This window comes from Cnephaeus nilssonii, assembly GCF_951640355.1.
Source record: "Cnephaeus nilssonii genome assembly, chromosome: 13".
NCBI classification, from domain to species: Eukaryota; Metazoa; Chordata; class Mammalia; order Chiroptera; family Vespertilionidae; genus Cnephaeus; species Cnephaeus nilssonii.
The window spans coordinates 20,946,537-20,970,527 of NC_137084.1; the positions used below are offsets into that span (position 1 = coordinate 20,946,537).

Genomic DNA, 23,991 nt, shown 5'->3' on the forward strand with positions numbered 1-23,991 from the left:
TATTTGATAAAAATAGAAGAAAAAATATAAAGTTATCTTGAATCTGAAGGACAGAACATAGAACTTCTACCAAAAAGGGTGGGCAGGGGAGGGGAAAAAAGAAATGGAATCATATATGTGTATTTTTTTCAAAAATGCCCTGTGGTAGAGTAAAATCTCTGACATTTCTCTTAGCAATATTTTTTTCTGCTATATCTCCTTGGGTAAGGGAAACAAAAGAAAAAATAAACAAATGGGACTGCATCAGACTAAAAGTTTTTGCACAGCATAGGAAACCATCAACAATGAAAAGACAACCTAGTGAATGGGAGAAGATATTTGCCATAGTACAGTAGATGAGGGGTTAATATCCAAAATATATAAAGAACTTATACAACTTGACACCATAAAAACAAACAATCCATTTAAAAAATGGGTAAAGGACCCAAACGGACACTTCTCCAAAGTGGGCAAACAGTTGGCCAAGATACGTACGAAAAGATGCTCAGTGTTACTAATCATCAGAGAAATGCAAACTAAAACCACAATGAGGTATCACCTCACCCCTGTCAGAATGGCTATCCTCAGTAAATCAACAAACAAGTGTTGGTGAGGATGTGAAGAAAAGGGAACCATCATACACTTTTGTTGGGAATGCAGGTTGGTGCAGCCACTGTGGTAAGCAGTATGGAGGATCCTCAAAACATTAAAAGTGGAATTGCCTTATGATCCAGTGATTTCACTTCTGAGTATGTGTCCAAAGAAACCAAAAACTTTAAGTTGAAAGAGTACGTGCACCCTTATGTTCATTGCAGCAGTAGAGGCCTGGTGTGGGAGTCCCTCAGCCTGGCCTGTGCCCTCTCGCAGTCCAGGAGCCCTCGGGGGATGTTCAACTGCCGGCGTAGGCCCACTCCCCAAGCCGCAGTGGGACATCCTTAGCGCTGCCTCAGAGGCAGGAGAGGCTCCCGCCACTGCTGCTGTTCTCGCCAACTGTGCTCCCCAGCTGTGCGCCTGGCTTCTGGCTGACTGGTGCTCCCCCTGTGGGGGTGCACTGACCACAAGGGGGCAGCTTCTATATTGAGAGTCTGCCCCCTGGTGGTCAGTGCGTATCATAGTGACCAGTCGTTCCACAGTTCGGTCGATTTGCATGTTAGCCTTTTATTATATAGGATTATTTACAATTGCCAGACTGTGGAAGCAGCCCAAGTGCCCATCAATAGATGAGTGGATAAAAAAGTGGTGGTACATATATACCATGGAATATTATTCAGCCATAAAAAAGAATGAAATCTTAACATTTGTGACAGCATGGATGGATCTAGAGCAGGGGTCCTCAAACTTTTTAAACAGGGGGCCAGTTCACTGTCCCTCAGACTGTTGGAGGGCCGGACTATAGTTTAAAAAAAACTATGAACAAATTCCTACGTACACTGCACATATCTTATTTTGAAGTAAAAAAACAAAACGGCAAAAACACCCGCATGTGCCCCGCAGGCCGTAGTTTGAGGATGCCTGATCTAGAGAGTATTAATGCTAAGTGAAATAAGCCAATCAGAGAAAGGAAAATACAGTATGATTTCACTTAGTGGAATCTAAAGGGCAGAATAAACAAACAAACAAAATTGAAACAGACTCATAGATAAAGAGAACAGACTAATGGTAGCCAGAGGGGCAAGGAGTTGGGGAGTTGGGGAGCTGGGGGAAAAAGGCGAAAGGATTAAAAAATACAAAATGGTAGTTACAAAATAGTCACAGGGATGTAAAGTACAGCATAGGGAATATTGTCAATAATATTGTAATAACTATGTACAGTGCCAGATGGGTACTTGAAATAGCAGGGGGAACACTTTGTAAAATATATGATTGTCTAACCCTATGCAGCTGAAAGTAACACAAAATAATATTGAATGTAAACTGTAACTGAAAAATAAAATTAAAAAATTTTTAAATGCCCTGTGATAGTTTTGGTTTTGTAAAAATTTAGTAGTATTTCAAAGCATTTAAAGAATCATATGTTGCTATATGAATATTTGTGCCTAGATCATAAAATTGGTTTATTTGGAAACTCTAAGACTACGGTCTGCTTGTGTACAAGGAATGTTAATAACTTTTGACGGAAGATATTTTCTTGAAGAAAGCTTTGCAGCAAGCTATGTTTAGAGTTTAAATTCTAATAAAGCAATGTATTTTATCATAAAGAAGCAACTGGAAGCAAAATAATTGTATGATGCTTCCATGACAATTAAAAAATCATAAAATTGGTTTAAAATTGCATTTCAGGAGCATGAAATTATATATGCAACAAATATATTTAACTTGTATTTACATAGTGTAACTAATTAAAGTTTAAACTGAAAGAGTTGCTAGAATTTATATCTTTTTATCATTTTTTAAAACAGGAAACTCTTCAGAATCAAAAGGAAACATTAACAAAGCAACACAAAGACGCAATGGCAGTTTTTAAAAAGCAGGTAATTTCAAAAGGATAGACAAACACTATAGTATTAAATATAACATCTCCCCTTTATGAATATTGTAAGCTGTTCTCCATACACACTGAAGACCCACACAAAAACGTATTATTGGAAGCAGGAAATGAATAAGGTTATTTTGAATCATAACTGATAATAAAGAGTATAATGTGGTAGAATGAGTTAGTTATGGAGAGAAATTGGAAAAACGATTTTCTTGTAGATGTGTTTTCATCTGTTCTAAATAAATTAGATTAATGATGTGGGTGTTCTTTTTCTCTCCCTTCTCCCCTTCCTCTGTTTAATTAGAGTATCCTAGGATATTAACCCTTTCAACATTACTTCTTTACCCTAGCTAGAATTGTATCACTGATGAAAAGCAGAGATGCAAGTAGGGAGATGTAAAAGATGAGGGGATGTGATTATCATGCACCGAAGCCTTCATAAATATTAACCATCAGCAACTCAGTAAGTCTAGTAGAAAAATAGAAGAAAAGAAAAAGATTTTTAAAGAACTGAATAACAACTCCTTTCTTATTTTGAATTCTATAGCTCTTCTTTACAAGCTCAAATTTCTCTTTTCAGTCCCTAGTTAGAAAGTGTAAGTGTAATAAATATGTTCCTGAAAAATATCCTCTGGAAGTGTTTTTTCTTATAGCCTTTCCAACATGACTTTTTAAAAAATTCATTCCTCCCTCCCTTTTTTGTCTTCATCTCCATATAGGTGTGTATGTGTGTTTAGAAAAACAAATGTATAAAAAGAAATAAACGTACACATTGTAAATCACTAGTGGGTTAAAGTCATTGGTAATTTATACTTTAGCATAGATTTATTTAAGCAAATGATAAACTTTCTTTTAGTCTGAGATTGGCCTCATCAAAGTTATGGGAGTTTTAATTGAAGGGTAAGGAAGCAGAAGCCAAATGTATAGCAGTCTTCTTTAGGAGAGCAAGTCTTTATCTCTGATATCACAAGGGACTTTGAGCTAGATAAGGATATCACAGGGGACTTTGAGCTAGATAAGGATATCCAGGTATCTGAAGAATAGAGGAGAGAGTGCCCTGGGATTCTTTTTATTTTGTTTTATTTATTTATTTATTTATTTATTTATTTATTTATTTATTTATTTATTTTTAAGGATTCTAGAATGTAACAAGGCATATAGAAAATTAGATGGAGAAATTCCAAAGAAAAATTTCATTTCTTTTTTTTAATTCTTTACTGTTTAAAGTATTACATATAGTATTACATATGTCTTCTTTTTCCCCCATTGACCTCTCTCCGGCCACCCCCAGCACATTCTCTCACTTCCCTCCCTACTCTCTATGTCCATTGGTTATGCTTATATGCATGCATACAAGTCCTTTGGTTGATCTCTTACCCACTCCCACACACACCCTCCCCTTTCTTCCCTCTGAAGTTTGACAGTCTGTTCCATGCTTCTTTGTCTGTTTTTGTTTATCAGTTTATGTTGTTCATTATATTCCACAAATGAGTGAGATCATGTGATATTTATTTTTCTCTAACTGACTTATTTCGCTTAGCATAATGCTCTCCAAGTCCATCCATGCTGTTGCAAATGGTAAGAGTTCTTTTTTATAGCAGCGTAGTATTCCATTGTATAGATGTACCACTGTTTTTTAGTCCACTCATCTGCTGATGGGCACTTAGGCTGTTTCCAAATTTTAGCTATTTAAATTGTGCTGCTATGAACATAGGGAGTGCATATGTCCTTTCTGGTTGGTGTTTCTGATTTCTTGGGATATATTACTAGAAGTGGGATTACTGGGTCAAATTGGAATTCCATTTTTAATTTTTTGAGGAAACCTCATACTGTTTTCCACAGTGGCTGCACCAGTCTGCATTCCCACCAGCAGTGCACAAGGGTTCCTTTTTTTCCACATCCTCCCCAGCACTTGTCATTTGTTGATTTGTTGATGATAGTCATTCTGACAGGTGTGAGATGGTATCTCATTGTCGTTTTGATTTGCATCTCTTGGATGATTAGTGACTTTGAGCATGTTTTCATATGTCTCTTGGCCTTCTGTATGTCCACTTTAGAAAAGTGTCTATTTAAGTCCTTTGCCCATTTTTTGATTGGATTATTTATCTTCCTTTTGTTAAGATGTATGAGTTCCCTATAGATTTTGGAGATTAGGCCCTTATTAGATATAACATTGGCTAATATGTTCTCCCATGCAGTGGGCTTTCTTGTTGTTTTGTTGGTGGTTTCTTTAGCTGTGCAGAAGCTTTTTATTTTGATACTAGTGGCCTAGTGTACAAATTCGTGCACGGGTAGGGTTCCTCGGGATAGCCTGTGGGGATTGGGCCAAAACCTGCAGTCCATTGCTGCTGCTCCTGCCTGCCGCTCCTGCTCATCCGGGCCCTGCTGCACCTGCCGTGGGCTGATGCCACCGCAGCGGTGCCCGCAGTGGCACTCGCCAGCCATGAGACCTATGTCTGGCACCTGTCCCGGGGAAGGTAGGGGGAGGCCCAGGATGTGATTCGCCCTCCGGGCGGGTGGTGAAATGCCCTTGCTGGCCCAGGATCCAGATCCGTCCTACTGATGTTCACGCAGGTTGTTGGGAGCCACTTGGTGGCCGCTTTTATATCATTTCTTTCCTTGCAAAGCATCTCGGGAGGGAAAGCAGCTGCAGTGCCTAAGGCCAACTTCCAGAAGGCCGGTGGCACTGTAGAGATTATGCTGGTGGCACCCGTCTGTCAGTGTCTGTCCTGTTCTCCAGAGATTGGACCTGCAGGACTACTGAGGGAGTGAGTGGATGCTGCCTGGGCTGGTGGGCCGCTGGGATGGGTCGGTCAGCTGAGTGGCACTCCCACTGTGGGAGTGCACTGACCACCAGAGGGCAGCTCCTGCGTTGAGCGTCTGCCTCCTGGTGGTCAGTGCACATCATAGCGACTGGTCAACCCGTCGTTCGGTCACTTAGGCTCTTATAGATAGATAGATAGATAGATAGATAGATAGATAGATAGATAGATAGTCCCATTTGTTTATTTTCTCCTTAGTTTCCTTTGTCCTAGGAGTTGTATCAGTAAAGATATTGCTACAACACAACTTTGCCTAATATCCTTGCAGTGCTTGGAATATTTAACTAGTTTTCTTTGGCAACTTTACTTTAGTTTTTCTGTTTTAAAAAGTCATTGTTTATTAGACTATTGCATGCATTTTTCAAATTTTTAGGAAATATTGTCAATGCAAATACAAATGGTATTTATTTCATAACAGTGTGCCCTTAGAAAATGTTATTATTTATGAGTAGATAGCAAATTACTGAAATATTTAAGAAAAAAACTTCTGGAGGGCAAAACTAAACTTTCAAGAATGATTGTTGTCTCTAATTCATTTCCTTTGTTGACTGGCTTTTTCCTTCCATTCATATTTTTTATTATTTATTTTCTCATTCATTGTAAAAGTAGCATATTCACATTATATCAAGTTCTAACAATAATCATGTAAAATATATCTATAATCTCACTGTGTAAATCACTGTTAACAGTTTACTTACCTGTATTTTAATCTTTCTAATTGTTTGTAGTTGCAAATGAAAATGTGTGCCTTGGAAGAAGAAAAGGTATTAATTTTTTAATAATTTAAAGCATGGTTAAATGTATTTAAGTATCAATTGTTCCCCATAATGGAAAGGAGCATTAGTAATACACTAATGTAAACTGTTAATTGCTGAAAATCTTAGACACAGAAAGGACCCAAGGGAATCGTGTTACTTGACCACTGTTATTTTGCAATTGAGAACATTGAGACCTAGGAAGACTTGCTGAAGTTCAAGATCCCATTTTGAAGTGGTAAAATTGGGACTAGAACCCAGATCTCTTCAGCCCCCAAATTAATGCTATTTCCACTCTACTGCAATTAAGTGTAATATTTTTTGTGCTTTTTTAATGTAATTACCTTCTTTAAAAAACATTAAAATGATTGTCATATGGGTGCCAACCAACTGGAAAAGAGGACACAACTTAAAACAGTCCTAGAAATTCATCTGGAATGAAACATTTTCCTTTGCTATCTAATAGTTAATACATGTTTTGAGTATGTCAATGAACATATCACTTATAATATTAATAATTTATAGTTTGTTATTTTTAGCTAAAGACCTTCTTTTAAAAATTCTCCCATATCCTTAAATTTATAAGATAAATGTACCTGTATCTTGTTAATCCTATATAATAAAAGGGTAATATGCAAATAGACCGAACAGAACAACCGAACAACCAAAGCGTAATACGCTAATGATATGCTCTGGCTGCTCAACTGCTGGCTATGATGTGCATTGACCACCAAGAGGCTGATGCTCCAACCTGTAGGTTAGCTTGTTGCTGGGGTCCGGCAGATCAGGACTGAGTGAAATGGGCCGGACATGTCCTGGAGCCCTCCCAAGGTCCCTCTCCAGTCCAATCATGCACTGGTGGGGTCCCTCAGCCTGGCCTGCGCCCTCTCTCAATCCGGGATTCCTTAGGGGATGTCGGAGAGCCGGTTTCAGCCTGATCCCACAGGCCACTCCCCTTGGGATGGTGCCAGATGCAGGGCTCTTAGCTGGCAAGCACTGCTGCAGCAACGCTAGCCTCTCCTGATCGGGACTGATTGGGCTCGAGCCTGCAGCAGGCACAGTGGGGCTAGGATGAGCGGGAGCGGCAGATAGGAGCTGCAGGCGGCTTGATCCCTGCAGGCCACCCAGAGAGACCCCACCCATGCACGAATTCGTGCATCGGGCCTCTAGTTAGATTATATTTATTCTAGCTATATGAATTCAATACTTAATTATACAGTATTCCTAAGTTCTCAAGAATGCTCTACTGATAAAATTTGTTGTTATAAGATTTTCCATTTCATGATATTTATAATCTCATCAACAACTTACTGTAATTTTACAATATGGTAAAGTCTTTAGAAGTTGTGGTGTGGATACAAGTGTAAAGCCTGTGAAGTATTATGTTTACAGTAGAGATTTTGGTTCTTGAGCTCTTATATTTTCCCATTAATAGTATTATTTACATTGGAAAATACTGAAATATAGTTTTTTACTTAAAGGGAAAATATCAACTTGCTACAGAAATAAAAGAAAAAGAAATAGAAGGATTGAAAGAAACATTAAAAGCATTACAGGTAAAGTAATAAGTATTGTTTAAAAAGTAATTTGGCATTTTAGCATTGTATCAGTAAAATATCATTAAACATGTAAGCTAGCAATGCAAAGCTAATAAAAAAATTCACCTATGGTATATAACATATAATTTAGTACTTTTTATCTTAGAAAATGAATTTCAAATTAGAAGGATTTTTGCTTCATTTTTTTATTTTAAAAAGAAATATTAAAATAGCTTTCATTATTTTTATAGTAATACTAGAGGCCCAGTGCATGATTGAATCATGCACGTGTAGGGTCCCCTACACACTTTTGCTTTCGATCACGGCCTGTCCGCTGGTGCACCAGGCTTTTCAGAAGCCTCCAGCGCGGCGGAGGCTTCTGAAAGGCCTGGTGCCTGAGCAGACAGGCACCCAGATCCCACGCTTTTGCTTTTGATCGCTGGTGCACCAGGCCTTTCAGAAGCCTCCAGCGCAGCGGAGGCTTCTGAAAGGCCTGCTGCCTGAGTGGACAGGCAGCAGGCCCCCGCTTTTGATGGTCCGCGGTGGGACGTGAGCTCGCTGCCCCAGAAACCCCTTCTGTGCCGCAGCACAGCCATGGCGCAGACACTGAGCTCGAGCTGCCGCTGGCGACGCAAGCTCAGAGTTCTGCCCGCCCAATCGGCCACCCTGGCCACCCCGAGTCCCGCCCCCCCGCGCCTCCTGGCCAATCGTGGGCATAGCGAAGGTATGGTCAATTTGCATATTTGTCTATTATTAGGTAGGATAATTAGATATATATTGTTTTTAATACTTTATAGGTTAAGTACTAAGGAAAATAAGTCCGGCCTGTATACTATGTCAGATTCACCCATGGTTCCTAAAATTTTAAATAACATTAATTGAGTCATTATTACTTGCTAAGTAATGTGGTTATTTTCTGTAAATACAAAGATGAAGAAAACATCACATTTGCCTTTAAGTTGTTCACAGTCTTAGAGAATACAGAGGTGTACAACTAATGATGATTCAAATATATATATACACACACACATATATTTATACGCACACATATATATACACATATATGTATGTATGTATATATAGAAGGTCTACTATGTGCCGAGCACTGTTCTAAGCATTGGGGATACAGCTGTGATTAAAAAGGACAAAATCTCTGCCCTGGTGCACTTACATTCTGTTAGGGAATACAAACATTAAAATTAGATTAAAAAGTAAATTGAAGATTGTTGGAGGGAAGATATTCACATGATTTAAGAATATCATCCTATAGATAACATTAACTACAGAGAGCAAAATACATTTTTACAGTGGAAGGATCCTGGTAGTCACTATCTTAATCAGGTAATTCACACCATAGTGTGGATTTGTTTAAGCAGATGACAAACTTTCTTCCTTTAGTCTGATTAAGGTAGTATAAGGGTTCCGTTTTCTCCATATCCTCATTAACTTCATCTTTTTTATCACAGCCATTCTAATAAGTGTGAGGTGATACCTCATTGTGGGTTTGATTTACATTCCCCTGATGATGAGTGATGTTGAGCACATTTGCATATACCTGTTGGCCATGGATGTGTCTTCTTTTGAGACATGTCTATTCAGGTCCTCAGCCCATTTTTAAATTAGATTATTTGTGTTTTTGTGTTTTGCTTTGCTAGTGAGTATATGAATTCCTGACATTTTTTGGATATATTTGCAGATGTTTCTTTCATTCTGTATGTTGTATTTTCACTCTGTTGATTATTTCCTTTGCTGTGCAGAAGCTTTTTAGTTTTATACAGTCCCACTTGCCTGTTTGTTTTTGCCTTTGTTGGCCTAGACCAGTGGTCGGCAAACTCATTAGTCAACAGAGCCAAATATCAATAGTACAACGATTGAAATTTCTTTTGAGAGCCAAATTTTTTAAACTTAAACTATATAGGTAGGTACATTGTTATTAACTTAATTAAGGTACTCCTAAGCTGGCCTTTGCTAAAAACTCAAGGGGCCAAAGAGCCGCATGTGGCTCGCAAGCCGCTGTTTGCCAACCACTGGCCTAGACTAATGTCAGGAAGCTCTTTTCCCATTTTTTTTTCTTCTAGTAGTTTTACTGTTTGAGATCCTATGTTTAAGCTTTTAATACATTTTTAGTTGATTTTTGTAATGATGTAAGATTTTGTGTATAGTGTGATATACTGGTCCAATTTCAGTCTTCTGAATGTAGCTACCCAACACTGTTTATTGAAGACTGCCCTTTCCTCATTATGTAGTATCTTGGCACTCTTGTTGAAGAGCAGTTGGAGTAAATGTATGGATTTATTTCTGGAATCTCTATTCTGTTCCATTGGTCAAGATGTCTGTTTTTATGCCATTATCATACTGTTTTGATTACCACAGTTTTGAAATAGATTTAGAAGTTGGTTTATTCATCTTGCTCAAAGTTGCTTTAGCTGTTCAGGGTGTTTAGTGGTGCAATATGAATCTTAGGATTGTTTTATTTTATTTCTGTAGAGATTGACATTGAATCTGGAGATTACTTTGGGTAATAGGGACATTTTAACAATATATATATATTTAATCCTAACCAGAGGATATTTTTTCCATTGATTTTTAGAGAGAGTGGAAGGAAGGGAGGAATGGGGGAAAAGAGAGAGAGAGAAACATCGACGTGAGAGACACATTGATTGGTTGCCTGCGACCAACCAGGGCTGGGAATAAACAGAACAGAGGTACATGTTCTTGACTGGGAATCAAACCCGAGACCCTTTTGGTCCATGGGCTGATGCTCTAACCACTGAGCAACCAGCCAGGGCCATTTTTAAATAATATTAATTCTCGCATCCATGAACACAGAATGTCTTTCCATTTATCTGTATCTTAAAATTTTTTTTTAATCAGTGTTTCATAATACTCAGTGTCAGTCTTTTACCACGTTGGTTAAATTTATTCCTAAGTATGTTATTCTTTTTATTGCTATTGTGAATTCAATTTTTAAAATTTTATTTCCTTTACAGTTATTTTGTGTTTTTTTTGTAGATAGAAAAAATGTGGCAGATTTTTGTATGTTGATGTTGTACCCTGTAGTTTTAATGAATTCATTTATTAGTTTTAACAGTGTATTTTTTGTTGTCTTTAGAGTTTTCTACATATATGAACATGTTATCTTTAAATAGAGATAGTATTACTTTTCCCTTTCTGATTTGGATGTTTTTTTCTTTGCCTAATTGCTCTGCCAAGACCTTCTAGTACTGTGCTTGACTTATACTGGATTGATTATGATTTTTACTGTGGGCTTTTTATAGATGGCCTTGTGTTTAGTTAAGTTCCTTGTATAACTGTTTTGTTGAGAGATTTTAATATGAATAGATAATGAATTTTGTCAAAGGCTTTTTCTGCATCTATTGAGGTGAACATGATTATTTGTCATTCTGTTAATGTGGTTAAGTACCACATCGATTGATTTGCTATGTTGGACTATCTTTGTAGCACAGGGATAAATTGCACTTGGTCATGGTGTGCTACCCTTTTAATATGCTGTTGAATTCAGTTTGTTAGAATTTTATTGAAAAATTTTGCATGTGTGTTCATCATGGATATTGGCCATATTTTTTTTTGTCTTGTGGTATCTTTGTCGGTTTTGGTATCGGAGTTTCAAAATATTTTTGAGCTACACCGGCCAGGGCTGCAGCTCCTTAATTGTACTCTACAGCTCTTCTAGAGCTATATTTTCAGTTGTAGGTAGTAGTTAAAGTGTGTGTGTGTGTGTGTGTGTGTGTGTGTGTGTGTAAGTGCTGGGACCTCCTAGTCTTGCTATCGCTCCCATGAATTCTTTACATTTCTCATAAATAAGACGTTGCTGTCTGTGTTCTGAGCTTCAGATTGGTATTTTTTCCTTTTAATTTCGGAGAGAGAGAGAGAGGAATAGAAATATCAATTATGAGAGAGAATCATTTATCAGCTGCCTCCTGCACCCCCCCCCCCCCACCATAGTATGGAGTCTGACCGGGAATTGAACCATGACCTCCTGGTTCATAGGTTAACACTCAACCACTGAGCCATGCTGGGTTGGGCCAGATAGTTTCTTCAGTTTGTCATTTGTGTTTTGATTTTTGTTTAATTTTTGCTATTAATTATTTATTTTTAATGACTTTTAGAGTTTGTAATGGTTAGAAAGGCTTTTACTACTCCAAAGTCATAAAGGGATTTACCCATGTTTTCTTTTATTACTTCCTATGTACTAAAATTTTACATTTCATCTCTGGTGATTTGAAGTTTATTTTTGTATCAGAGTATGAGATATGGATCTAAGTCTGTATTTTTCTAGATTCTTATCCAGTTGTCTTAACATTGTTTAGATTCTCCTTATTTGAGATGTTGGGCAGTTTTTATTTTGGATTTCTTTGTTGCTTTGATGTAACAAAGTGAATAAAAATTAAGTACAAGAAAATGTCAATGAGTTCCAAGAAGAATGTTTTCAGTAAAAATAAGGGAATGGATTTCATGCCTCAGATTGGATGATGTTAGTGATGTAGTAAAAAATCCTTGTATCTTGCTTCAACAACACAAAAAGTAGGACGTGATTAAAAACTCCAGGGAAAATAGATTACTGTATAATTAAAGCATAAAGCATATTAAAATTTGGGATGGTTTTGAGCAGATGATAGAATATAAAAAGAGAGAAGGTAGTTAGGTCCTGACACTAGTAAAATCATCCTTCATGTAGAATGTTGTATCTGTATGTAGAGAAGGAAATGTAGTATTAGCCCCTTATGGGGTTCTGCATTAAACAATGTTTATATTGATTGCCATAACATAAACACTGTTGGCTTATCTTTTGTATAATTAACCTTTAAATAAAGCATGGAAAACTTAATTATGGCTACAGAACAAAACTTAAATGTTACTAACCATGTTGATTAAAAAGTGTGGTAAAATGAAGTTGTTGAAAAGGTGTGGTAAAATGAAGTTGAATCCAATATACAGAAAAATTTTTTAAAGTTGATGGAACAAGAAATAGATGATTAAGTCTCCTGTTTATAATTATCAGCTTGTTCAAGGCAGTGTGCTAAAAAATTTATTTCATAGGAAATATGAAGTAATTATTGTATTTTTGCTTAAAGTTAATAAATATGAGCAGGATTTAAGAAAATGAGCACTCATACATGGCTAATTGAGGTTTAAATTGGTCAACTACTCTGGAGGTCTATGTAAAATTGTTAAAAGTCTACAAAAATGAACAAAACTTAGGAATTCAGCTCCTTGGAATTTATACTGCTAAAATGAATAACTATACACTTCTTGGTTCAAGCATGTTTATTTCAGAATAGTTTCATAAAGCTGAAAACTGGATAAACTTAACAAAAATGAGAGTGATATGATAAACTATGATATAAACATGGAATACTATGTAGCCATTAAAAAGTTATGTTGTAGGCTAATTTGTCATAAAAAGGTGTTTGTTATATATTAGGTAAAAATAGGGTACAAAGTAGTACATATATTATTATTCCTCTCCCCTCTGGCTCTCTTTTAAAATATAAATGTATAAAAAGTATCTGCTAGAATAAAAATATTAATGATTGCAATTTCTGGGTTGTGAGATGATTTGTTTAAAACAAGTTTATCCTCTTCCTATTCCTAATCGATTTTTATCAAATTTTCTTCAATGAAGAGCTAATAGTAAATGACAAACTCACCTAGACTGCTCTTGCTATTCCTCTTTATTTTTCTTTATAGTAGTTGTCACTCTCTTAACTTCTCTACTTCTTACTTAAATTTTGTCTGTCTATCACTATCCCCACTGGACATAAAGCTTATTAAGTAAAGGAAGCTTGTTTTGTTCACTGCTGTATCCAAGAAAAGTGCCTGGCATATAGTAGGTGCTCCATAATATGTTCTGAATAAATAAATGAATGTATTGTCTTTGCTATAAGGAAGAAAGTTATGGTAAATAACATTTAAAAAAATGTCACTGGAAATAAATAGTGCATGGAAGGTAAATGGCACATTTCATAGCATACAATTTTATTATCAGAAGGAATTTGTAACTAGTTAATTTTTAAAAATTAATGAAATTTTCCACTTGTTTTCAAGGTTTCTAAATATTCTTTACAGAAGAAAGTGAGTGAAATGGTAAGGAAATTACAAAGTATACACCCTCCCCCAGACAGATACATAATGTGCGTTGTATTTTTATCAATATAAATGTGACTCTAAAAAGTTGAAATTGGATATTAATATCTTCTTTAAATGACTAAATTACAATTCCAAAAATAACTTAATCTATTTAACAAATTTATTTCCAGATTACATAGTGTTTACATATGATAAAATAAATTTAACACAGCTTCTGTAGTATTGGTAAAGGTTTTATACTAAAATAAAACAAAGAAATAAGAACAACAAAACCTTTTAGACATATCTTTTCTAGGTGTTTATACAAACATGAAGTTATTAATTATAGCCTGAAAAATTAAAATAACTTGATGTAGCATTTGAATACAGCACTTGGAGTATGGTATCCATCCTTTATCATGCAACAAGTGTTTGTGTATTCTTCTTCTATAGCATATTAAAAATTAATATTTGCATTTTTACAGCATAACATTTTACGAAAAATTTACTTTGATATTCTCTTTTTATCCTTGTTTGATTCAAAGGATTTACTTTTGTATTTTTGAATAAGCGAAATTCTCCCATATCAACTTAAATCTTCAGAAGGCTTCTTGGGTGGGTTTACCCTATTTCAGTCTTCCTTCTTTGGAGCAGATCATAGAGCAAGGAAAATTAATTTTTGAGTAAGATTTATATTTATATATAAATGAGAAGTAAGAAATGAGAGATTATCCTTTGGACATTAAATACAAAACAAAGTATTTTCTTCTTGAAATTGTTTTGGTGTGTTAGAAAATAAAAGAGCTATAGAAAGATTGCTAAGCTTTATTAAATAAAAGACATGAAAATTGTGTCACTGCTCAACTGGAAAGAATAAAGATAATGTTGTCAGACTGTTTTAAACTATTATTTTAATTAAAAAGCTGAAAAACTAGATTCCAGTTTAGCCTTAAGTACCATGACATTTGTACTGAAAGTCATCTTCAACGCTACAGTGGTTTTACACAAAATATAGTGAAATTGAATAATGTGCCCTCTGACCTGGGAGATAAGGCTACAAGTTAAAGAGTAAAAGCAACATAAAATGTGTTTTATTTATTCCACTTTAAAATTTCATCAAACAGATATTCGTAATCTTAAAAAACCATGGAAACATTCAGTATACTTATGGTTGGCTTTGGCCACTTCTGAGCATTTTGTTACTATGAATTACAGCCTCTAAAGAATCTACTAAAATGATATTTGAGTTATAGTTATAATATTTTTTCTGACAGTTCAAAGCCTTCAATCACTTTGCATTAAAAAAGCTTTATATAGAGAGATGTACATTTAATATTTTATGCCCATTGTGGCAGAATATTGTATGTTTTGAGATAATTGATCTTAAAGTTAAATAAAGTTTTTTTCTGAAGATTCTTACACTCTTCTTTTTACATTATTTTTATATAATTCAGATGAGATTTAACAAGATATTTACTTTCTCACTTTTATTTATTTTTATAGATTTTTAAAATTGATTTTAGGAAGGGAGAGGGAGAGAGAGAAAAAAACATCGATGTGAGAAATATCGATCAGTTGCCTCCTATACATGCACCAGGGATTGAACTGGCAACCTTTCAGTGCACTGGACAACTGGCTCAACCAACTGAGCCACACCAGTCGGGTCCAGATGATCTTTTCTTTATTTAAAGTTCTATACAATATTCAGTACTTCAGTTCATCTTATTTTATTTAAATTAGTACATTATATTATTTGACTCTATGTGCAAGACAGGAAGCAAGATGGTCACTGTGTTAATGTAGGACTTTGGGGAGCAATTAATAAAGTTGTGTGCTGAAAGAAATAATTTAAAAAATAGTATTAAGAAACTTTCAAAGAAGTTTATGATCTTCTGTTGGTGAGCCCTTACCTACTACTAAGTTTCTGTCTTTTGTGAATTCAATAAGCTCATTTTTGTGTAGATGTGGAGTATGGCTCTAAATTAACAGAGTTATGAATTGAGAGATGCATCTATTTGTAAAGGTACTCAAATCTTCTTTTGAACAAAGGATCACATTGATTATTACTAATAAAAAGAATGCAATAAAACATCATAAAAAACAAACAAACCAGAGAACATCTGAGTAACTGTCATTGTGATTCAGTCATTGAGGTGACTATGTTGTGTTGAGTAGCTAATAGAGCTTGATGAATGAAGTAAACATTTATCCAACCATCTTTTAGTTATATTTTATTTATTCTTTTTGTATATTCCTTTCATCTAAAGAAAATACTTAGAGATTCATTTTTATTTATTAAATTAAAATAAAGTTTCAATATTGAAGATTTTCACCCTGACCAGTTTGGTTCAGTCGTTAGAGCATCACGGGTCACGGAATTGATTCCAGGTCAAGGGCACGTACCTTGGTTGCAGGTTCCCCAGCCTCCCTAGCCCTGCTAGGGGTGCATGCAAGAGACAACCAATTGATGTGTCTCTCTCACTCTCACGTCCATGTTTCTATCTTCCCTAATAATAGACAGACATGTAAATTGACTGTACCTCCGCTACGCCCACAGCCAGTCAGAGTGAGTATGCAAATTACAAGGCCACAGATGGCAGCCGCCCAGCAGCTCCAGGCACGGAGTGGCCAGGTAGGGCAGGACGCCTGCTCTGAGAGGGAGGGTGGAGGGGTGAAGGGATCTACAGGAGCGGAGTGCCGCAGCAGAGACAAAACTGCAGACTCTGGAGTCTGCAGCGAAGACGAAGATGGCAGACTCCAGCCAGAGTCTGTAGCGAAGCAGTGAAGACGAACCAGCCGGAGTATGAAGCGAAGACGAAGATGGCAGACTCTGGCCGGAGCAAAGACCAGGATCCCAGGTGCTGGAGGAAAACCGGTGCTGGAATCCAAGGGAAGGAAGGCCTATTGCACGAATCTCTTCATGCAACGGGCCTCTAGTGTGTGTGTGTGTGTGTGTGTGTGTGTGTGTGTGTGTGTGTGTGTGTGTGTGTGTGTATATATATATATATATATATATATATATATATATATATATATATATATATATATATATATCATCCTCTCCTCCCTCCCTCCCTCCCTCCATCTCTCTCTAGAAATCAATGGAAAAAATATCCTTGGGTAAGGATTTGAAAAAACAATATTGAAGGTTTTTATATGATTTAGAATTACCACATATTTTCTTTCAGAGTTGAATATTTTTAGACTGAAGACTTGTCTGGAAATAATCTTCATGATTATAATGATTACGTATATCAGTACACACATACAAACTGTAAGTTTAGACTTTTTAAGTAATATACATATTTTATTTTTGTTACTAAGAAAGTATCTTACAGCCCTCTCTTCAGAGGGTTTGCAGAGCAACAGCTCCTCTCACCTCTGCATGTAACAATAAAGCTGTGTGTATGTGTAGAGAGAAGCTGAAAAATAAAACAGATAGTTCTTTCATTACCAGGGTGCTTTGGGTTAATTGAGCTGGACATGTTATTTTTTTCAAGGAGACAGAGCTGGATCCTGTGGATAACCAGCCATGAGCTACAGTAATGTAATAGGTGCTGCTGAGTGTGCTGTTGGATTTTTTGTTTTGTTTTTGACAATTTCATCATCCTGTCAAGTATTTTGGGGACAGTAGCAGCACAACCTTTGTCTTGGATAATTTCTAGTGGTACAGCGATTGGGCAGACAACCTCCTGAAGCTCCAGCACCCTTCCCACGTTCTTCACCTTAAGGAACAGAGGGCCTTTGGAAACATACTCCTTGAAAATGCAGGAGAGCCAGCCATGAGAGGCTACCTCGTGGTTATATTCCTGAGTGCTGTCTTCCTCTGTTATGTGCTGCATTGTATATTATGGAGAACAAATGTCTATTGTGAAGCAGTATTGAGCATCTTTGGGATATAACTTTCTTCATATAATATTTCATCTCCTTGAATTGATGGAGTGATTCTTTGACTCAAGAGATACTCGACCTTTCCAGCCTAAAATGCTTGGATAAGAGATTGTTTGATAAATGTAGATACTACATATGTTTTCCTTTGTTTAAAAATATTTGATGAATGATGATATCTGTATATTTTATAACAACTTTGAGTTAAAATGTCACATATAAAACTTAGAAGAAGTAAAAAACAAAACAAAAAAAAAGTATCTTACAGATGCCGTAAATTTTTAAAAAATGAGTTTTATAACCCCATTGCTTTATTTGGGGTTTATATTGAAAAAATTGAAAGGTAAGTTGCAAAATTAGAAATGAAGAATATATGAAGTTTTTGTTTTTTATCTTTTTCTCTACAATTTATGTGTTAGGTGTCTCAAGGGAAATTAATTTTATTTTGAAAGGTTTTCATATTGATCATAAGGAAATGAGAAAAGGGAGAAATGAGCTGCTATACCATTTATTAGTAAATGTAGTTCTAAAAAGTTGCATGTAGAAGTCAAGACAATCTCTTCAACAAATGGTGTTGGGAAAATTGGACAGATACATGCCCAAAAAATGAAACTAGACCACCAACTTACACCATACATAAAAATAAACTCAAAATGGATAAACGACGTAAACATAAGACAGGAAACCATAAAAATATTAGAAAAATCCACAGGCAGAGAAATCTCAGACATATGTCATAGTAATATCTTCACTGATACAGCTCCTAGGGCAATGGAAACTAAGGAGAAAATAAACAAATGGGACTACATCAAAATAAAAAGCTTCTGCACAGCAAAATAAACCATTAACAAAACAACAACAAGGCCCACTGCATGGGAGAACATATTTGCCAATGTTATCTCCAATAAGGGTTTAATCTCCAACATTTACAGGGAACTCATAGAACTTAATAAAAGGAAGATAAACAATCCAATCAAAAAATGGGCAACGGACCTAAATGGATACTTTTCGAAAGAGGACATACAGAAGGCCAAGAGACATATGAAAACATGCTCAAAGTCGCTAATCATCCAAGAGATGCAAATCAAAACGACAATGAGATACCGTCTCACACCTGTCAGAATGGCTATCATCAACAAATCAACAAACGACAAGTGCTGGGGAGGATGTGGAGAAAAGGAACCCTTGTGCACTGCTGGTGGGAATGCAGACTGGTGCAGCCACTGTGGAGAACAGTATGGAGTTAAAAATGGTACTCCTATTTGACCCAGTGATCTCACTTCTAGAATATATCCCAAGAAACTAGAAACACCAGTCAGAAAGGACATATGCACACCTATGTTTATAGCAGTGCAATTTACAATAGCTAAGATTTGGAAACAGCCTAAGTGCCCATCAGCAGATGAGTGGATTAAAATCAGTGGTACATCTACACAAGGGAATACTGCGCTGCTGTAAAAAGGAACTCTTACCATTTGCAACAGCATGGATGGACTTGGAGAGCATTATGCTAAGCGAAATAAGTCAGAGAAAGATAAATATCACATGATCTCACTTGTTTGTGGAATATAATGAACAACATAAACTGATGAACAAAAATCCAGAGACAGAGAAGCATCAATCAGACAGTCAAACCTCAAGGAAGGCAGGGAAGGGTTGGGGGAAGGGGGAAAGCTCAACCAAAGGACTTGTATGCATGCATATAAGCATAACCAATGGACACAGACACTTGGGGGGTGAGGGCACGAGCGGGGTGGGAGGGCGCGGTAGGGAGGCAATGGGGGGATAAGGACACATGTAATACCTTAATAAATAAAAAAGTTGCATGTAAATATCATTTTTAAATGAATCCTATTTTAAATGCCTTGAGGCTTTTAATTAATCTACACACACACACACACACCTACTCGTTAATTATGCATGTTCTAGCTTTTCTTTAATCTTGGTTTTCATAGATTAAGTTTCTTTAAAATGAGGTATACATGTACTTGGAAAGCAATGAATCCTGGCATTATTTTCTTGTGGACAGATTCTTTGCATTTAATAGTAAAATCATGTAAAAGAATAAATAGCTTGAACAAATTCACAAAAGTAAAAAGAACAAAAACCATATGTACTTAGCTATTTTCTAGTCATCTCAATAAAATAATCTTTATTATGGTAGAGTATGTGATATTAAAGTTTGAATAACAACACCAATTTATTTGTATTTTTTAAAGTGTTCTTGGGTTTCTCAGGCAGGTGTTACCAATCTATTTTTTGTTGTTATTTCCCAAAGAATTTACACTATTTGCTGACAGTCATGCAGTTAGTGGCCAACTTGATAACTGGCCTCTTCATCTCATTATCAGGGCAGCCAACGAGATTCATGTATGAACAGTTCCATATAGGCCTGTATGGGCTAATAAGCTATAGGAGCTCATATGATTTGAACATTTTTATAGTATTTAGTGTGGCTATTGAATAGACCAGCGGTCACCACTGGTGGTCCATGTGGTCCAAAAGGTTGGTGACTACTGGTTTAAGGAAACATATGGAGCAGCAGTCATCAACCTGTGGTCCGCGGACCACTGGTGGTCTGTGAGGTTTGAAAGGTTGGCGACCACTGGAATAGACTAATGTGAGAAAATAAGAATCATATCATGCAAACAAATGAAACTGCATTTTAATTGAATTCAACTTTGGCCTCAAGCAAAGGATGTTGGAGTAGAGAATATCAGAAATTACTCTAATGTGTATAAGAGCTTTATGTCTGTAGAGAATATCTATGAAATCACTTGATCTTTGCCGCATTTTTAGTTAATCAGGATTATTAACATTTGTAGGCATTAACAGCCTGTTTTATTCACCACTTTTTCACTGAAAGTTAAAGTCTGCGTTATTATGTAGGGGACAGTATTCTCATAGAGGCTATATATAAATTGATTTAAGTTGAAAATTTCCTTGCATTGGAAAAATGCCTTTAGCCTGGTTTTTTAGTGAAATTGTCTGAGGTTTCTTCATATCTGCTGAAAGCAAATATAATTCTCAGGGTTAGAGAATTAAGTGGTATTTTAGAGGAATGAAAGGTGGTTCATTATTGTTCAGTTATTGATAAATAGTGACTACTCAGGTGGCATAAGATCTCAGGGGTAAGTACACTTGTCAACTTGTTTGCCTTGATAACTGCTGGACAATTCACTCAAATGACTAAGTAGTAAATTTGAAAAGACCATAGATGTGCATGAGAAACTTTCAACTGATCTGTCATAATCATTATCATTGATATTATCACTTTGCTTAAAATCATTAAAAAGTATCTTAGAAAAAGTTAAAATTATCAACAAATTTTCCAAGATAATTAGTCAGATACAACTTAAATTGTAATGTGTGTTCTCTATTAATATTAGGGCTGTTCTTATTTCAAATAAAAATTAAAGCTATGAAGGTACTTTTATCAGTTAAGGAATAATAATAATAAAACACTGTGATGTAAGTATTATGTGACAGTCCTGTTCTTGGTGCCTTGTATGTATTATTTTATCCTCACAGCAACTCCATGAGGGAGATACTATAACAATCTTTATTTTAAAGACAGGGTATATGATTTTCCCAAGGTCATACAGCAACTGAATTACGGAGGTACAATTTAAACATAGGTAGATTATCTTTTGACCATTCTATACTGTCTGTCCTTGCTTTTTAGCGGAGATAGCTCTAGTTAACTTATGCAAATGGAGATTTAGTGGAGGCCCTCACAATAAATCAGAGAGTGAATGGTCTGGAGAATGAACAGTAGGCAGGGTAATTCCTAAGTTTGTGAAGCAGGATGTAGGAACCCAGGATAGAAGTCTCACATCAGTCTGGATGGGATCGATTATCACTGAACTTCTTTGGTGTTATACTCCTTTTGCTCAAGATTTAAATTCCCAAAAGGTAGAAATCAATTGGTTTATTTTGGGTAATAAGGTAGGCCCTTCACTTGACTAGGGGGAAAAAAGCCCTAAATTTTAGTCCTACTTAGGTTGTAATGAGGAAAAAAATATTTCAAAAAAATAGTTGAAGTTGTGTTGTTGGGTAAGGGAGACAGGTTGCCAGGCAAATTTAATAAAATTCCACTGTTGGAACTCTATAGGACAACAACAGTTCATTCAGAAAACAATTACTGAGTGCCAGTCGATTGGCCTACACCAGTGGTCGGCAAACTGCGGCTCGCGAGCCACATGAGGCTCTTTGGCCCCTTGAGTGTGGCTCTTCCACAAAATACTACAGCCTGGGCGAGTCTATTTTGAAGAAGTGGCGTTAGAAGAAGTTTAAGTTTAAAAAGTTTGGCTCTCAAAAGAAATTTCAATCGTTGTACTGTTGATATTTGGCTCTGTTGACTAATGAGTTTGCCGACCACTGGTACACTGTTCTCTATCACTGCTCATTATAGAAACTGAAGCATGTGGCAAAAATGAATGAAAGTTGTGATGCAGTGAAACCAGTCAATGACTCTGTTAATGCTAAGTCCAGATCATGACCTTTAAAAATGTTATTGATTCTATTAAAATAACATTTTTCTTTAAAATTTAAAGTCATATTTCAAAAGTATGGTAAAAACAAGCTCCGTTAGCTCAAAGCATGAAGGCCCCATACTGTGTGTAGAGTCCAATTTTTACCAATTATATCTCTCAGCTTAAGTAGACTTTTTACTATACTATGTTGTATCCCTGTCACTAATAAATATTATCCTCATCATTTCCATTTTTAATGCAGTGAGAATGTGCTATATTCATTAAAACTAATCTCAGAAAAATTGCCTGAATTTTGATCATACACATCATAATTATGCCAGCATATTTAGAGAAAAACACTTTTCCTAAATTATCAAAATATTGCTTTAATATTTCCCCCACATTGCTTAGTGTTGGACTGCACTAATTAACTTTTCAATAAATAAAACCAGTTGATTTTTTTAAAATATTTTTTATTGATGTCAGAGAGGAAGGGAGAGGGAGAGATAGAAACATCAGTGATGACAGAAAATCATTGATTGGCTGCCTCCTGCATGCCCCCTAGTGGGCATCGAGCCCGCAACCTGGGCATGTGCCCTTGACTGGAACCGAACCTGGGACCCTTCAGTTTGCAGGCCGACACTCTTATCCACTGAGCCAAACCAGCTAGGGCAATCAGTTGATTTTTGAAAAAGAAAACTGTAAACAAGGGAAATATAACCATAAGTCACTATTTTGTTACAGGGGGAAAACATACTTTAATATAGATTTAGAAATATCTGCTAATATTTCCTTCCTATGGTATACTCAGTACTTTTTCATGACACATTTATGTTAATGATAGTTATTAAAAACAATAACTTTTTATATTTTTAATATATATGTCTGCATATTTGTACGTGTGTGTTATGTATGTATAACATTTAAAACAATTCTTCAAAATAGGAACAAAAACTCCAGTTACAGCTTCTGGCTAAAGAAGATCATCAGAAGCAACTGAATGAAATTGAGAAATACTATGCCACAATAACAGGGCAGTTTGGATTGGTAAAAGAGAGTCATGAAAAGTTAGAACAAAATGGTAGGTACTGTCTTATTTAAACATATATTTAATAGGAAATGTTTAAATGGACTTATTTATAATGAATAAATTGAAGTTAACTGAGACTAGTAATAGTGAATTTTATTTAAATTCAGTAATCATACACATTGCATTGAAGCTCTTTTCCTTGTCCATATTAATGATATATTCTTTAAAATGTAAATTGAATATAATATTTTCCTAAATGTCTTTCATGTTGCAGTACAGGAAGCAATACAGTTAAACAAAAGACTTTCAGCTTTAAATAAAAAACAAGAATCTGAATTATGCAGTTTAAAAAAGGTATGGTTGATACAGTGTTATAGTATTAAATAAAATTGTAGTCTAAAATAGTTTTATAAAATATTACTAGAAAAAGTTTGGTAATTTTTTAATAAATAAAATGTTTTGAATATAGATTCATAAATTTTTAGTTATGATTCCAATAAATGTAATGAATAAATTTGTTCTAACCTATCTGAAATATTGTTTGACTTGTCACCAGTGGCATTCATTTTTCTGGTAACATGAATAGCCTATAAGCACTCACTGTATGTCAACCTTATTAGATTAATTCATTCATTCAATCAATACTTGAGTGATTCATTATGCCAGATATTATGTGGCACTGAGGATATAGTATGAGGAAAATAAAACACATTCCTGCTTTTTTGAAGTTTATAATTCAGTGGAGGAGCTGTACATAAAACAATCACATAGATTAAATAATTTTAAACTGTTATAAGTGATATGAAGAAAAAGTAAATGATATAATGACATTATAACAGGTGACATTATTACATTGGACGTAAAGGGGTGGGGAAGGGAAAGGAATAAAGTTTCAGGCAAGAGAAGCAGCATATGCAAAAGCTTTGAGGCAGGAAAGA

The 23,991-nt window shown here is 35.6% G+C and overlaps 1 protein-coding gene across 1 annotated transcript in view; it reads left to right on the forward strand.

Annotated features, from left to right (window-relative positions):
• Positions 1-23,991, forward strand: part of CCDC73 (coiled-coil domain containing 73) — a gene marked incomplete at its 5' end in the record, with an annotated part of 60,389 nt that overhangs the window by 9,892 nt on the left and 26,506 nt on the right. The window contains 5 exons of the mRNA XM_079788058.1: positions 2,379-2,450; positions 7,514-7,588; positions 13,640-13,678; positions 22,969-23,104; positions 23,328-23,407. Coding sequence (XP_079644184.1) covers positions 2,379-2,450; positions 7,514-7,588; positions 13,640-13,678; positions 22,969-23,104; positions 23,328-23,407 — 402 coding nt within the window. The remainder of the gene's footprint in view (positions 1-2,378; positions 2,451-7,513; positions 7,589-13,639; positions 13,679-22,968; positions 23,105-23,327; positions 23,408-23,991) is intronic.